General features: G+C 48.5%; 1 protein-coding gene across 5 annotated transcripts in view; it reads right to left on the reverse strand.

Moving 5' to 3' along the window:
• Positions 1–17,603, reverse strand: part of LOC138295324 (balbiani ring protein 3-like) — a 137,154-nt gene that overhangs the window by 75,406 nt on the left and 44,145 nt on the right. For all 5 annotated transcript variants that reach the window (XM_069233548.1, XM_069233546.1, XM_069233547.1 and 2 more), the window contains one exon: positions 6,634–6,777. In XM_069233548.1, the coding sequence (XP_069089649.1) occupies positions 6,634–6,777 (144 nt within the window). The remainder of the gene's footprint in view (positions 1–6,633; positions 6,778–17,603) is intronic.

The following is a 17,603-nucleotide window of genomic DNA, read 5'->3' on the forward strand; positions in this document are numbered from 1 at the left end:
CGGATTGGTGACATCAGGTCTGGCTCCAACTGGGTACATAGTTTCTGTATTGTGGCACGGTCATACCGGTAGGTCACGATGACATGTCGCTCTTCCATTGTCAACAGGTCCACCAGCGGTCGGTACACCGGCGGATTCCGCCATCTTCCAATATGTCCCAACTGACGGTACCTAAGAAGGACAACAGCAAAGAAACTGTCAGCATTCCTCCAGGTATGTACCCACAGTCACACACAAGACTACAACAGACAATTAACCCATCCGGGAAAGGTTTTGAGTGTAGGCCTTGGTATGTGTGACGCAGTAGTAATTGAAGCCATGTGGGCCCCTGAAATGGCGGCTGCCTGACCTCTAAACTGGGAGAATGGGATTGTGGGGTAACTGCGCTGGCGTTGGACACCGTCGCGGTAGGCAGTCGTAGAGTGCGGCGCAATGCTGCATTGGTTAACATTGGACCCTATGGGTCCCAGGAGCCAATGAACAGGTGCGCTGGTGGTGATGATGTGCCCCGCCGCGGACGTCACCACCATTTTCTATCTCTTCAATCACTAGATACCTGACCTTCGACAGGAGAGGACCTACACTGCTAGTGCTGCTGTGACCTCGGTCTGGAAGCGACGATGGCTGCTGCGTCTGGGGAAAGGGCCCCTGCCTTCACTGCACAGGAGTTGGAGAAACTTGTGGATGGGGTCCTCCCCCAGTACACGCTACTCTACGGTCCTCCAGACCAACAGGTTAGTACACAGGGAGCACGTTGGATGGGCTAGGCCTGGGTGGAGAGGGCTGGGTGGATGAGGGAAGGGGGCAGAGTACATAGAACAGTTATGCATGGGGATGAATGGGCCACAGGGATAGAGTTGGGAGGGGGCCAATCTCTTTCCTTGTGCATGTCATGTAGGTCAGCGCCCACCAGAAGAGGGACATTTGGCGTGCCATCGCCAAGGAAGTCCGGACCCTGGGGGCCCACCAGAGACGGGGCACCCACTGCCGTAAGAGATGGGAGGACATTCGCCGCTGCAGCAAGAAGACGGCGGAGGCTCAGCTGGGGATGGCCTCCCAACGTGGGAGGGTGCCCGTCGCACCATGACCCCCCTGATGTTCCGGATCCTGGCGGTGACCTACCCGGAGTTGGATGGGCGCTTAAGGACATCACAGCAGACACAAGGGGGTGAGTACTACCTCATCATATGGACTTTGCGAGCAGTGGAGGTGTCTGGGTGGGGGTGGTGGGTTGTGGGTGTCCAGGGCGAGTTAGGTAGGCAAGGCCCCTCCCTTATGTAGGCCATGTGGCACTCTACCCCAGCTCAAAACAGAGGGAAGTTGATGTATAGTTGCCCCTTTGCCATCCATGTGGGCAGATTACTACCATTGCCATGTAGGCCATATCCCAGAAATAGCATGTGCAGAGGTCAGGAGCACGGCGTAATGCATGGGGCTGCTGCGTCTGTCTTGTCCGCCAACGGTAGCAGTATGCCATGCACTAAAACTCTCTTTCTTCTGTCTGTCCCCTTTTCCTGCTCTCCCTGTTCTTTTGTACATCACCATCAACAGGCGGAGGTACAGTGGCACCGGAGCACGAGGGAGCTGCATCCCACATGGCCATGGAGGGCCACACCACAGACTCTGAATTCACCAGTGGGACGGAGGGCGAGGGGAGCTTCACGTCGGCCACCAGATCACCAACCAGCGACACGGACTCGTCCGCCGATGGGAGCTCCCCTGTGGTGGCGGCACCATCTGTGCGCCCCACTTCTACAGGTACAGCCGCCACCTCCCCTACCAGCACCGCCATCCCAGCAGCCCCTCAGCGTGTGTCCCGTGCCCGCTCACCCAGGAGGGTGGTCATCACCTTCGCCCCAGGCACCTCAGGCCCTGCCCCAGTCACCCTTGCTGCCCTCAGTGACGAGGCCATTGACCTCCTCAGGTCACTCACTGTTGGGCAGTCTACCATTGTGAATGCCATCCAGGGTGTAGAACGAGAGTTGAAACACAGTAATGCATTCCTGGAAGGCATTCATTCTGGTCAGGCTGTCCTTCAGTGAACCCGGTAATCTCTGGCTTCAGCACTGATGGCAGCCATTGTCCCTGTGTCCAGCCTCCCCCCTCCAACTTCTTCCACCCAGACCCAATCCCCTATACCCCAGCCCATCCCAAGCACACCTACAGACCAGCAGGCACACAAGTCAACACCCAAAAGTAGCTCAAGCTAACATAGGCACCACACACACCACAGGCACTCACACAAGTATCACACCCATACAGACACAGCAACATCCACTGTCTCCACTGTGTCCCCCTCCTCCTCTTCTCCCTCCTCCCTCCCAGTCTCGTCTACACACACACCTGAATGCACCACATCTACAGGCACTAGGACTCGCACCAGAACACCCAGCACCACAAGTAGCTGACCTGCACTCACCACCTCCACTGCCATTTACATGTCCCCTGTGTCCTCTCCCAGTGTGTCTGTGACACCCTCTCCCAAAGTATACAAACGCCGGCAATCACTCACCCAACATCCATCCACCTCACGACAGCCTCCAGTACCTGCACCTGCACCCAAAACACCTAAAGTGACACCTCCTACAACCACCTCCTCTACCTCCACTCCCAGACCCCCTCCAACTACCCATCCCAGTGTCCGTCAGAAACTGTCCCTCTGTCAAATTGACCTGTTTGCACCCCCCCCTCCAGTTCATCAGTCCTGTCGTAGCGCCTCAGCCAAAAAGCCTCCAGTACCAGTGGTGCGTGTTCCAGGTTTTTGGAGTGCACCGTCCACCAGGGCAGGCAGTGGGACCCGGAGCCAAGGCACTGTCAGCCCACCCCCTGTAAAGGCACCGAAATTGGACAGTGGACGACGGGACCGTGTCAAGACTCCTGGTGGGACAACAAGTGAAATGGGATCGAAGGCGATTGGTGAGTCAGCTGTAACTCCGTAGAAGGTGGGGAAGGTTCTGAGGAAGTCTGCCCAGCCTGTTGTGAGTGTCACAGTGGAGAAGTGCCCAATCATTTCCGGCGGTCCAGACACAAACGCCAGCACCGTCGTTACTGGTCCAGAGACCACCGCCAGAGTCATTGCCCAGGAGGGCCCAAGTATTGTTACTGGTCAGGAGACCACCGCCCGAGTCATTGCCCAGGAGGGCCCAAGTATCGTTACTGGTCAGGAGACCACCACCAGAGTTATTGCCCAGGAGGGCCCAAGTATCATTACTGGTCAGGAGACCACCGAGTCAGTGCCCAGAAGGGCCCGAGTATCGTTACTGGTCAGGAGACCACCGCCCCGGGTATCGTCACTGGTCAGGAGACCACCGCCGGAGTCAGTGCCCAGGAGGGCCCCAGTATCGTCACTGGTCAGAAGACCACTGCCGGAGTCAGTGCCCAGGAGGGCCCGAGTATCGTCACTGGTCAGGAGACCACCGCCGGAGTCAGTGGCCAGGAGGGACCAGGATCCCACAGTCCCGCTGGGCGATGATGGAACGTCACGCCACACGCCCATGTCCAGTGTGGAGTTCGTCATGCCACACCCCAATGTCCAGTGTGGAGTTTGTTATGCCACACCCCAATGCCACACCCCAATGTCCAGTGTGGAGTTCGTCATGCCACACCCCAATGTCCAGTGTGGAGTTCGTCATGCCACACACCAATGTCCAGTGTGGAGTTCGTCATGCCACACCCCAATGTCCAGTGTGGAGTTTGTCATGCCACACACCAATGTCAGTATCTGAACCGCCATCTCAGGCTACCGCTGAACAGTCCATAGCCAGCCATGGCAAAGCACAGCTGAACAAGGCCAAGACCACCATGGCAAAGCACCGCTGAACAAGGCCAAGACCGCCATGGTGAAGACCACTGAACAGTCCATAGCCAGCCATGGCAAAGCACCGCTGAACAGTCCCCAGCCAGCCATTGCAAAGCACCGCTGAACAAGGCCAAGACCACCATGGTGAAGACCGCTGAACAGTCCATAGCCAGCCATGGCAAAGCACCGCTGAACAAGGCCAAGACCGCCATGGCAAAGCACCGCTGAACAAGGCCAAGACCGCCATGGCAAAGCACCGCTGAACAAGGCCAAGACCGCCATGGTGAAGACCGCTGAACAGTCCATAGCCAGCCATGGCAAAGCACAGCTGAACAGTTCATAGCCAGCCATGGCAAAGCACCACTGAACAAGGCCAAGACCGCCATGGCAGAGCACCGCTGAGCAAGGCCAAGATCGCCATGGCAAAGCACCGCTGAACAAGGCCAAGACCGCCATGGTGAAGACCGCTGAACAGTCCATAGCCAGCCATGGCAAAGCACAGCTGAACAGTCCATAGCCAGCCATGGCAAAGCACCGCTGAACAAGGCCAAGACCGCCATGGTGAAGACCGCTGAACAGTCCATAGCCAGCCATGGCAAAGCACCGCTGAACAAGGTCAAGACCGCCATGGCAAAGCACCGCTGAACAAGGCCAAGACCGCCATGGCAAAGCACCGCTGAACAAGGCCAAGACCGCCATGGTGAAGACCGGTGAACAGTCCATAGCCAGCCATGGCAAAGCACCGCTGAACAGTCCATAGCAAGCCATGGCAAAGCACCGCTGAACAAGGCCAAGACCACCATGGTGAAGACCGCTGAACAGTCCATAGCCAGCCATGGCAAAGCACCGCTGAACAAGGCCAAAACCGCCATGGTGAAGACCGCTGATCAGGGCAAACACCGTGTGGGTATGAATAGGCCGCCACATCAGGCATCCTTCTCCCATGTGCAGCTGGGACAGTGACAGGACAGGAACTTTCAAGGGGAGACTCATCCAGTCTGGCCACCAGTCCCACCCAGTACCAGTTGAGAACTGCATCTACTTGCGTCAATGTGGCTTTGCACTCCCCAGGATGGTCCAGTGGGCAAGCCACCCACTGTAGAGACTTGAGAGACTGTGGCTTTGAACTCCCCAGGATGGTCCAGTGGGCAACCCACCCACTGTTGTGACTTGAGAGACTGTGGCTTTGTACTCCCCAGGATGGCACAGTGGGCAAGTCACCCACTGTAGAGACTTGAGAGACTGTGGCTTTGCACTCCCCAGGATGGCACAGTGGGCAAGCCACCCACTGTAGAGACTTGAGAGACTGTGGCTTTGCACTCCCCAGGATGGTCCAGTGGGCAAGCCACCCAGTGTAGAGACTTGTGAGACTGTGGCTTTGCACTCCCCAGGATGGTCCAGTGGGCAACCCACCCACTGTAAAGACTTGAGAGACTGTGGCTTTGCACTCCCCAGGATACATCAATGGGCATGGAGCCCCGTCGTGTATCTGGCTTTGCAGTCATGTGGCTGAGGTGCCCCCCCTTCCCTTCCCCCTGAGGTGCCTGTAGTGTTTCAATCTGATGCCCCGGCAGTGTTCTCTCGGATTTTGGTCAGGTATCTATTGTGGGCCTCGCCCATGCATTTTTGGACTGTTGGTGCACGGACATTGTTGTGTACATATCTGCACTACTTCTTGTATTGTATATATAAATATGACAGATTTCGAGATATGATTCAGTATATTTTTATATGACATGTATATTGGCACATTACAATATTTGAACGGATCTCGCTTTGTCTTTGCATTCTTCCGGGGGGATTGTGGGTTGTTAATGTGATATTTTTGACTGCATTGGTGTGTATGTTGTACTATGCGAGGGTGGGGGTGTTTGGTGGGTGTCTGCTAACTTTTGCCTACCAGTGAAATTGCCAGTCTTCTTTCCACAGCTAGACTCTACTTCTGAAAGAGCTTTACAAACTCTTGATCTTAAAAGAGCTCTGATGTATTATGTAGACAGAACAAAGGACTTTAGGAAAACTGCACAACTTTTTGTTGCTTTTCATAAAGATTCCCCATTTCATAACAAGGATTAGCTAGATGGATTGTAAAATGTATTTAAACATGCTACCTTAAAGCAAAAAGGCAACTATTAATAACTCCAAAAGCACATTCCACTAGGAAAAAGGGTGCCTCCATGGCATTCTTAGGAAATATACCAATAGAAGTTATATGTAAAGCAGCCACATGGTCTACACCACATACATTCATGAAGCATTACTGTGTGGATGTGTTATCTATACAACATGCCAATGTTGGACAAGCAGTGCTAAAAACACAATTTCAAACTACTTCAACTCCTACGGGCTAACCACCGCTTATTTGGGAAGAAAAATGCTTTTTAGTCTTTGCACAGCATGTGTATCTGCAGCTGCACATGCAATTGAACAGAAAATGCAACTTACCCAGTGTACATTTGTTCGTGGCATGTAGTGCTGCAGATTCACATGCACCCTCCCTCCTCCTCAGGAGCCTGTAGTGGTTGTAGTACCTATTTGTACATATGTATATACATTTGCATGGACATGAGTGAGTGAGTGCTAGTTGCTGTCAACATTTGCTAAGATCAGAAATCACTGGGTTGTCAGAAATAATCAACAGATCTCTATTAGTTACTCTCGGTTTTGAGATGACAACTGAAATACCGGATGGGATACCCATGGCTTGGAAATGGGAGATCAAATCAGAAGATGGAACCCAGCAGTTGGCAGTGCTAGATTTAGGAATTAGCATCCTGGAACCACAGGGGGCTCACTTTGAGATCTGAATCCTACATATTGTATCCACTTGTTACCTATTGTGATGTTCGTGCATTCCTGGGTGCAGACCGGGGTGCAGCACTTCTGTGATCCTGGGCACTCGCTGTCTTTCTTGCACGTTGGAGGTGGTGGAGGGGCTGCACATCTTGTACTTGGCACTGGGCACTGGCCAGGTTTCTCTGTAAGAGAGTAAGTCACAGTCATGAAAGTCGCCAGACCATCCTCAGGCATTTGCAGCATGTTAATTCTTCGTAACAGGCCTTGTTTGAGAAGGGCCTGGTAACAAACATGTAGCATGTCCACCTAATATATTAACAGTACAAATATTTCATTGTAGATGACATTTGTTACTAATTAGTTCTAGAATTAGTGTAGTTGATAATGTTTAATCTAAACAAAAATAAACAGTTGTTTAAAGTTGCAAATGACATTATTTCATCTTGCACAGTCCTTGTGAAAGGCTTTCCCCACCAAACACACATAAAACCCGGTTTTCACAGAGGCCTGTCCCGAAATTTCAACATGCAGTACAACCACAGCACGCTTGTAAATTAATTAAACTAAAATCATGAACATATAGAACAATTAAAGGCATACGACACACAGTACTTAGATACCAGGGGGCAGATTTAGGAAACGTGGTACTGCACCTAGTGCAATGCCAGTTTCCTTGCATCCCTTACCGCCCCCCCCTACCGTCACCATGCGTGCACCATATTTAAAATATGGAACACCATGACACAGAGTAGGGGGCAGTAGCGTCATTTTTTTACTGACAAAAAATGTCCAAACACAGGTTACAAAGTGTAAATAACCTGAGGTAAACATAATCTCTTTGACTTGAAAATCATGAGATGATACTTGAAATTGTGGTGCGCTGGGAGGTATAAAAAAAACTGATAAAATAAGAATGTCATGTACCTCAATCTGCCTTTAAAAATGAAAAAAAATAGACCCTACTGGAAAAAAGCAAACACACAATAAAATTAAATATAACAAACTACTCAACAGGAACAAAAACATAGCAGAATATGAAAGCACCAGAACCAAATTCAAATGCACAGAACCTATGACCAAATACAGAGTAAATTATCGTAACTTAGTGACTAAAACGGAATACATTAATAATGAATCTTGTGCCCCTACAAAACAAGACCTATCGCCTAATGCACCTGAAAAAATAAGGAAATAGAGCTAGTCCTGTTGTTAACTACCAATAAGATAATACCGGTTGCTTTGCTAGGTGTAGGGTAAGGCTGGCAGTGATAATCTGCTAATGTTGCAGCCCATTTATTACATTCATTCTTTAGGAATCTTTTCAACATTAGAATCATTTTCAAAATGTGGAAAAGCCTCAGAGGCTACACATGTGCAGAGCCACAGAGTATTACTAATATGGATGAAGCTGGTAGATTCTATTCTCAGGCATGTGGTAATGTACCATGAACCACATGACACAGCGGTAACAGTAAAGAGGGCCTATTCCTTGATTATGCCTGGTATTTATACAAATAAACAGAAATAACAGCATGCAGTTCTACCAGTGAGAACTTTTTTGATACCCTTGGGGGCATCATTTGGGGTCTAGTACCTTACCGGGCTACCCTGTGCACCTCTAACAAAACAGTATTACATGTTCTTTCCTATACAGAAAGAATATGTGGCTGAAATGTGAAGAGATGGAAGGTGGAGGGAGAACACGTCAGAGAATGGAGAAATACAATGAGGACAACAGCCCTCATACAAATCATGGCTCTTGATATAGGCCCACCCTTCTTTTTCTTCTTTCCTTTTCTTGGGGACCCCTATCTCCTAACTGTAGGGACTGACTCCCCAGGACTTTGGGTTGGTGGGGTGCCCTGGGTGACCGCCCCATCTGGGACCAGACTCACCTCCGGGAGGTCATTGCCCTGGACACAATCTAGGGGGAGGTCAGCACTGACTACCACCCTAAACCAGTCAAGGATACCCTCCCTCTCTAGGAGCACTATGGCTGCAGGTTTGGAGGTGACCTCCCCTGTGCCTATCCTGATTTTCCTGGTCTCTCCTGGGACATACATGTCTAGGGTCACTAAATGGTCACTCACTATAGTGTGACTGGCACAGGTGTCTCTCAGGCCAGTGGTAGGGAGTCCGTTCACCTGAATGGGGTCAAAGTGCCTACTCCCACCCTAAGGGATCACCAGTTTGCCATCTGGTCCTGTCTCCCAGCCCAATGCTAGGAGGACTTTATCATTCGAGGAGTCCTCCTCCAAGGCTGCACTGGACAGCCCAGTGCTAACCACCGTCATTGGACAGGCTGCATCTCCTCTGAGGTGACCTGTCTGCTGGCAGTCAAAGCAAGCCTTACTGTCCAAGAGCTTTTTTGACCCTGGGTCTCCCTGTCTCTGCTTGTCAGAGTGGGAGTGGGATTTAGTCTCCTCCTTCTTAGGGTTCTGGGGTACAGAGGGAGTCTCTGTGGTGGGCTTACCACCTCTCTCCTTAGGTGTTTAGGGACCTGACCCCCCCCCCCCCCTTCTTGGGGTCTCCCCCCTGGGACTTGACAACCACCCTGGTCCTCAACCACTCATCAGCTGCCTCCCCAGCTCTCTAGGGTTGGTCAGCTTAGAGTCCACTAGATGCTGGCGTAACCATTCTTGGATACAATTGGTCAAGATGTGCTCTCTCATGATCAGATTGTATAACCTCTCATAACTATTTACTTTGTTACCATGAATCCAGCCCTCTAGTGTCTTAAGTGAGGTGTCTACAAAGTCAGCCCAAGACTGGGTATTGACCTTCTGGGTGTCCCTGAACTTCATCCTATATTGCTCTGGGGTCAGACCAAACGTTTTAGTTACGCATCTCTTCAAACTAGGGTATGAATCTGCCTTCTCCCCCTCAAGGTTAGGAGCCTATCCCTCCCAGAGTTGGGAACAAACTCCCAAAAAAGTGAACCCCAGTACTGAGGCTTAACTCCCCTCATCTGGAGGGCCCTCTCAAAGGCCCCCAGCTACTTATCTATGTCACCCCCCTCTACATAGGCAGGAACCACCCCCTTGGGTAATCTGGGGCAAAAAAAAACACCCATTGACACCTCAGCTTCTCTGTCGCTGCCACCATCTCTTTTCTCTTTCTTTGCGCACTTTTTCTCTTCTAGGGCCAGCTTCTGTGCCTCCAAAGCTATAAATGCTAGCTGGGCCTCCAGCTCTCTTTCCCTGAGGGATAGGTTCTCTCCTCCTGAAGGGGCCCCCTTCCCCCAACTAGCTTTGGGTATGCTCCTAGTGACTGTGTGTATTGAGGACCGGTCATCCTCCTCCTCACTTAGGCTCAGATGTCCTCCCTCCCCTGAGTGGTTGGAGCTCGCATCCTCCCCTGCTTCTTCCTCCTCTGGAGCTTCCTCTGAGCCTACTTCTTGGGCCTCAGCCCAGGCTGTCAGGGATTTACTCAGGACATGCTTCCTGAGGTCAGTGGTTGCAGGCAACCCCCTTGCAGTACACAACCCCCTATACTGGACTACTGTCAGTGTGGGTAGGCTAGCCAGATCAAGCTCCATGGTTCCCTAGTTTTGTGTCAACAAAAAAACTTTTTGCAAAATTTGGAAACAAGAATTTAATAAAATCACAAAAATTCAATAATTGAAATTAATCCAAATTAAAAATTAAAAACAATTTTCGCACTAGGACAATTTAAAGGATTTTTAATTTGTTTTACTTAAAACTGTAATGTGATAATGAACACAAGTACAGGATCCCACCACTGCGTACCAAAAATGTTGGAAAATGGGTTATTGGTAAGGGCAGGTAAGTGCCTACACCTAGCAATAGGCCACTAACCTCCACTTAGGTCCAGTCAGGTCTCAGTAAATTAAACCCAGCTCAACCCTTGGTAGCTTGGCAACGAGCGACAAGGCTTACCTTAGGAGACAAAGCATAAAGCAATATCACAAAACAGTAATTAAATAAAACACAGGAAACTGTTTAAAAATCCAAACTCAATTCATAATAATAGATTATAAATCTATCTTTAAAATGACACCAAAACGAATAAAATCGGATAAGGGGAACTGGAGATATGATTTTTTTAAAGAATTAATGCTTTCTAGCGCATAGAAGCAACTACCGCTCAAAGGGTTAAAAAAAAAAGGTCACACCGGAAAGGAACAAAGTCCAGAGTTCAGCCCACCCACAAGGTAACACTGTCACACTGACTTTCAGAAGTGTTTGATCCAGGAAAGTGGTCCACAGCACCAGCCAAGGGTTTAGAGGCGTTGGTGTGCCTCTTGGGTACTTGGACTACAACTCCCACAATGCACCTCTTCAACTTATGTAGTTGCTCCTAACGTCTCCAAACTTCTGGGTCTTCTTCCAGAAGTCCTTTTTGTGTCCCTGAAGTGTCCACAACTTGATCCAAGGTTCCAGAAGCTCTGAGTTGCTCCTTGGGAGTTGGGACTACAATTCCCAGAATGCACCTGGTCAGCATCCTCAAATGGCCACTGGACGCTGGTCAGCTGGGTTCTGCTTGCAAGACTTGATGCAGGGGACTCTGGGAAGCTCCTTTGTACCTGTAGCAAACAGGGAGTCCCTTCTTGAAGCAGTAGAAAACAGGTAAAGTCCTTTTAGTGGTGAAGCCCAAGTGTGCAGTTAGCGCAGTCCTCCAGAGTGCAGTGTCCAGGTGCAGGTCAGGGGTCCAGCAGGGCAGTCCTTCTTCTCCTGTACTTCTTCCTTGTTGGAATCTGATAGTGATCTGAGATGTGGGTGCAGGTCTGCCAGTTTTATCCCTGCTCCTGAGTGAAAAACAGGGGGGGGTCCTGGTTCTCCAATCAGGGGCAGGGTCCTTCCCCCTGTGATGACCACTTCCTGGGAAGTGTGGCAAAAATCAATCCCAGGGAGCAACATTCCTCAAAAATCTATCATGGGTGAAAGTGATTTTTGGAGGTTACATCTGGCTGAGCCCACCCACTGGTTTGGCTAGAAATCCTAAACACACCCCTCTCCTGCCCTTGTTGAAGTTTAGTAGCGATTAGATTAAGCATTAGCAGAAGACATCTTGTATTTAGCAACTATTGTGAACATTTTGCAGAATCCATTTTGTATTCATGGCAGCCATTTTCTCTGCCACATGCTGCCATGTGCTTGCAATGTGCTCTGTCCTACCTTTCTGTTAACTACTCTTGAAAATCTGCCTAGTGACAAGTTATATTTAGCATCTCCCACTTTCACAAATGCCCAGTAAGGTCTGCAGCTGTTAGTCCTTGAAAACTGTTAGCCCCTCCTACCTGTCGACTGTGCATTTCCATATGACCTTATATGTATAGAAGTCTTGCTTCTATAATTGTACCACCTCCTTTTAGCCCTGGTGTGGGTATAAAAGGACCATGCTCTCTTAGTTCAGTGTGCTACTTCAAACATTACCGAAGGGTGCTGTTTGAACTGTAGTACCACCTTCATGACGTTTAATAAACTTTGCGGGTCATTACGACCCTGGCGGCCGGCGGTGTTCTGCCAGCAATTATGACCGTGGTGGAATTGCCACGGCCATACCGCCGGCCCCTCCACTTTCCCGCCAGGATTCCGCCTGGCAGTCATAATCCCCAGGGCAACGGTGCCAGCACCGCTGCCCTGGGGATTATGAGTCCCCGACCGCCGGATTGCCCTTGGTGGTACACACCGCCATGGAAAGGCCGGCGGTAAGGGGACATGGGGTGCCCCTGGGGGCCCCTGCACTGCCCATGCAATTGGCATGGGCAGTGCAGGGGCCCCCAGGCATAGCCCCGTCGCGCATTTCACTGCCCGAATTTCGGGCAGTGAAATACGCAACGGGTGCTACTGCACCCGCTGCACATCAGCATTGCCGCCGGCTCTATTACGAGCCGGCTGCAATGTTGATGTGACATTTCTGCTGGGTCAGCGGACGGTAACACTGTTACCGTCCGCTGGCCCAGCGGAAATGTCATTATAGGGAGACAGAAATACTACCGGCAATGGCGGTATTCTGTCTCCCGCGGCCTCGGCGGTCTTTTGAAAAGACCACCGAGGTCGTAATGACCACCTTTGTCTTTTATTTCAGTTTCTGTGCCAACTTCTTCCTATATAGTCTGAGGACTTTGTGCAGAGAAGGGTGAACCCCTTGCACTAGTAGGCCTTGCTGAGGCTTACTTCAACACCCTCTCCTAATTGTCTGGGTAAGCAGGATGTGAGGGTGTTGCTGGGCTGCTCTAAATGTCCCTACCTGCCTTTGAAGACCAGTTTGGCAGCCCTCCCCCTTCCTGCTTCACCATCTGCTGAGGGGAGATCTCCTCCACCAGGCACATCTTTTTGTGTGGAGCCAGGCCACTTCACACCTCATCAAGGTGGTCTGGCCAGGCCGTCAGAGGCCGGCCAATCAGAGCACAGCAACAAAAACACTGCAGGGCTGAAGTTGGCAACTTTTCAGGTAAAGTTTAAAACTCTTTATCTGAACAAGTTATATTAAATTCATCAATTGGAAGTTGTGGGATTTATTATAAGAATTAATTTGATGGATTCTGGTATCTGTTAGTTAAGGGGACTTTTAAAATTAAAATAAAGTCTCCCCATTCTAGCCTATGGAGGCCATTCTCTACAATGAGGGAAAACAAATTTGGCTGTTTTACCTCACCAGGGCTTAGAAAACTATTTTTATAAGGTCCCTGCTTATAGTTACAAGGCACCCAGCCCTAGGGGCACATAGGGCACACCTTAGGGGTGACTTATATGTAAAAATAAGGTAGTTTAAGACTTTGGAACTACTTTTAATTCCAAAGCTGAATTTGCATTTGACTTTAATTTAAAAGCAGCCCGCAAGGCAGGCCTGCCTTTAAAATGACACTGGACACCTCAGCAGTGCAGTTATGGGTGCACTACCTATGCTGGAGTCCCTAAACCTACATACCCTACCATATACGATGGGACTTATAGGCAGGTTGACTTAGCCAATTATAATTAGCCTAATTTGCATACTGAGTTTACACAGAGCACAGGCCCTGGGACTGGTTAGCAGTACCCAGGGCACCATCAGAGTCAGGAAAACACCAGCAAAAAGTCGTAAATGGGTGCAAAAAGTTAGGGGGCCTCTGCAATCAGCCCTGTTCTCTCACAACGGTGCAAAGGTTAATCAGACAGGGATGATGAAGGATTCCTGCCTGAGCCATGCACTCTCTTGTACTTGTTCCATTCCCTCAGAGGCATGACAACACTTTGCTGCACTTCCAAGCAAGCATCAACAAACTTCGAATGAAAAAATTATTTAATCCATACTGTCTGAAAACAATTCTCCATTAAATGCTCAACTTGTTGACATCTCCCTAGCAAGGCATCAATCACGAATTAGAATTAGGCACACAAGTGTAGAAGCTACACACACACAGATGCAGCTGCTGTGTGGTGTATCTATAGGCAGTGTAAGTATGCTCCTCACTCCAGGTAACCCATCACCACTTCATCCTGTCATCTTTTGTGCAACGGCATACCCCAGGGGTCGGTGAGGTGGGCTCCAGGGGCACCCTGGCACAAACCAACAGAGTGAGTTTCTAGGGCAGACTGTGCCTTTGTGGCAGCACTTAGCACACTGTGTGACGGGGTGAGAGGTCGATGCTCTGTGTGGTCAAGCCAAAACCACCCAAAGCGCAGCAAACTACAGACGGGGAACTGGCAGGCATAAAAACCTGACAAAATAAGAATCTCGTGTACCTTAGCCTGCTTTTGAAAGTGAACAAAAATAGACCCTACTGGAACTACTCAACAGGAACAAAAGCATAGCAGAATATTTACTCACTGGAAACAAATTCAAATGCACAGAACCTATGACCAAATACAGAGTAAGTTATCTCCACTTAGTGAATACAACCAAATACATTACTAATGAATCTTGAGGCCCTACTACCTCCTTACGCACTTGAAAAAATGAGGGAAAAAGAGCCAGTCCTGTTGTTAACAACTCCAAACAACCACTAATTTCACAAAGTTCAAGTGTGGATAGGGGATCCACAGCCATGTTAGGGAAAAAACAGAGAAGGCAGTAACAGCAGCAAAATAGCTTGTTATACCATCAGAAACTCAACAATATATGTGAAAATTATACATTGATTCCTGGGCCCAAAGCTGTGACAATACTGAACTGAAATTAAGAGAAGTAGAGAGGGAGAAAGAGCTGGTGAGACTTTGTTTATATCATGTGTGCCAGGAAGGTCCAGATATGGAGAACAATAGAGAATAAAGATTGCAGTTTCCTTCCAAAGCAGTGACAAACTGTATGGCATATGGCACTGAGCGGATGTCACCTCTTGTGTTTCAGGATCGAGTACCACCGCAGCATGCAGCCATGAAGTTAAAGGTTACTGCGTTACCGCCACTTCATTGCTGAACATGGCATCCTGTTGTTATGAGGAGGGAAGATGCCTGGCCTGCACCCCTTTTTTATTTGATATATGCTTGCCACAGTTCTAATCTGGTGGAGGCATGAAGCAGGGGGCCAACCACCCAATCTGAGAGTAGCATCTTATTGGGCTGCTTGAAAATGCATCTACCATTTTGCAGGTATTCCTTTTGCTAGGAATGGGCAGCAGAAACCACAGACAAAGATACAGGTCTTCAGAAGCGTACCATCCTGGGAACTGCTTGCAATCACAAGTGTGGAAACTAAGCAGACTGGGAAATTCAGATGCAGCTTCTGTACAGTTTATTTAAACAGAATATAAGTATGTTCCACTCTCCGGGGAAAATAAATATTACATCATTAGACCTGCCAGCCTTAAGCAGGTCCTCCCCCCCAACATTTTGCTTCACCCTTCCTATTTTTTGCTGTTCTTGGTTTGGTTGATCTTAGGACTGTGTGCACTTTACCACTGCTAACTACAGGGAGTGCAGAATTATTAGGCAAATGAGTATTTTGACCACATCATCCTCTTTATGCATGTTGTCTTACTCCAAGCTGTATAGGCTCGAAAGCCTACTACCAATTAAGCATATTAGGTGATGTGCATCTCTGTAATGAGAAGGGGTGTGGTCTAATGACATCAACACCCTATATCAGGTGTGCATAATTATTAGGCAACTTCCTTTCCTTTGGCAAAATGGGTCAAAAGAAGGACTTGACAGGCTCAGAAAAGTCAAAAATAGTGAGATATCTTGCAGAGGGATGCAGCACTCTTAAAATTGCAAAGCTTCTGAAGCGTGATCATCGAACAATCAAGCGTTTCATTCAAAATAGTCAACAGGGTCGCAAGAAGCGTGTGGAAAAACCAAGGCGCAAAATAACTGCCCATGAACTGAGAAAAGTCAAGCGTGCACCTGCCACGATGCCACTTGCCACCAGTTTGGCCATATTTCAGAGCTGCAACATCACTGGAGTGCCCAAAAGCACAAGGTGTGCAATACTCAGAGACATGGCCAAGGTAAGAAAGGCTGAAAGACGACCACCACTGAACAAGACACACAAGCTGAAACGTCAAGACTGGGCCAAGAAATATCTCAAGACTGATTTTTCTAAGGTTTTATGGACTGATGAAATGAGAGTGAGTCTTGATGGGCCAGATGGATGGGCCCGTGGCTGGATTGGTAAAGGGCAGAGAGCTCCAGTCCGACTCAGACGCCAGCAAGGTGGAGGTGGAGTACTGGTTTGGGCTGGTATCATCAAAGATGAGCTTGTGGGGCCTTTTCGGGTTGAGGATGGGGTCAAGCTCAACTCCCAGTCCTACTGCCAGTTCCTGGAAGACACCTTCTTCAAGCAGTGGTACAGGAAGAAGTCTGCATCCTTCAAGAAAAACATGATTTTCATGCAGGACAATGCTCCATCACACGCGTCCAAGTACTCCACAGCGTGGCTGGCAAGAAAGGGTATAAAAGAAGGAGATCTAATGACATGGCCTCCTTGTTCACCTGATCTGAACCCCATTGAGAACCTGTGGTCCATCATCAAATGTGAGATTTACAAGGAGGGAAAACAGTACACCTCTCTGAACAGTGTCTGGGAGGCTGTGGTTGCTGCTGCACGCAATGTTGATGGTGAACAGATCAAAACACTGACAGAATCCATGGATGGCAGGCTTTTGAGTGTCCTTGCAAAGAAAGGTGGCTACATTGGTCACTGATTTGTTTTTGTTTTGTTTTTGAATGTCAGAAATGTATATTTGTGAATGTTGAGATGTTATATTGGTTTCACTGGTAATAATAAATAATTGAAATGGGTATATATTTGTTTTTTGTTAAGTTGCCTAATAATTATGCACAGTAATAGTCACCTGCACACACAGATATCCCCCTAACATAGCTAAAACTAAAAACAAACTAAAAACTACTTCCAAAAATATTCAGCTTTGATATTAATGAGTTTTTTGGGTTCATAGAGAACATGGTTGTTGTTCAATAATAAAATTAATCCTCAAAAATACAACTTGCCTAATAATTCTGCACTCCCTATAGTGCTAAAGTGCTTATGTTCTTTCTCTTAAACATGGTAGGTCTGGATTACACCTAACTGTCATATTTAATTTACTTCACCTCTAAATTAAAAGCTACTTCTGAGGCTTCAGCACTAATTGTGCCACCCACTTAAGAAAGTTTTCAAATATGCCTCAGGCCTGCCAGTGCAGCCTGTGTGTGCAGTTTTAAACTGCCATTTGACCAGGCATAACAAACCTTTTTCCAGGTCCAAACCTTCCTTTTTAATACATTTAAGGCACCTCTAAGGTAGGCACAAAGCAGCCCAAGTGGGAGGATGCAGTTTATTTAAAAAATTGGGCATGTGCATTTAGTTTTGATTATCCTGGGAGTAAATCACTCCTAAATTCGTTTTTCACTACTGCAAGGCCTACCTCTCCCATAGGATGGCTTTGGGTTACCTTCATGCAGTTATAAGTGATAACTTTCAATTAGGAGTAGACAGAAAGGCCAAGTTTAGAGTCTAAAGAATTGTAATTAAAAGCCCTCTTGAAAGGTAAAGTCACATTTTAAGTCACAAGTCTAAAAAAGACACACTTAAAAATGTTCTTGTATCAACCTAGGTTGCT

This window comes from Pleurodeles waltl, chromosome 5, assembly GCF_031143425.1.
Source record: "Pleurodeles waltl isolate 20211129_DDA chromosome 5, aPleWal1.hap1.20221129, whole genome shotgun sequence".
In the NCBI taxonomy this organism is placed as follows: domain Eukaryota; kingdom Metazoa; phylum Chordata; class Amphibia; order Caudata; family Salamandridae; genus Pleurodeles; species Pleurodeles waltl.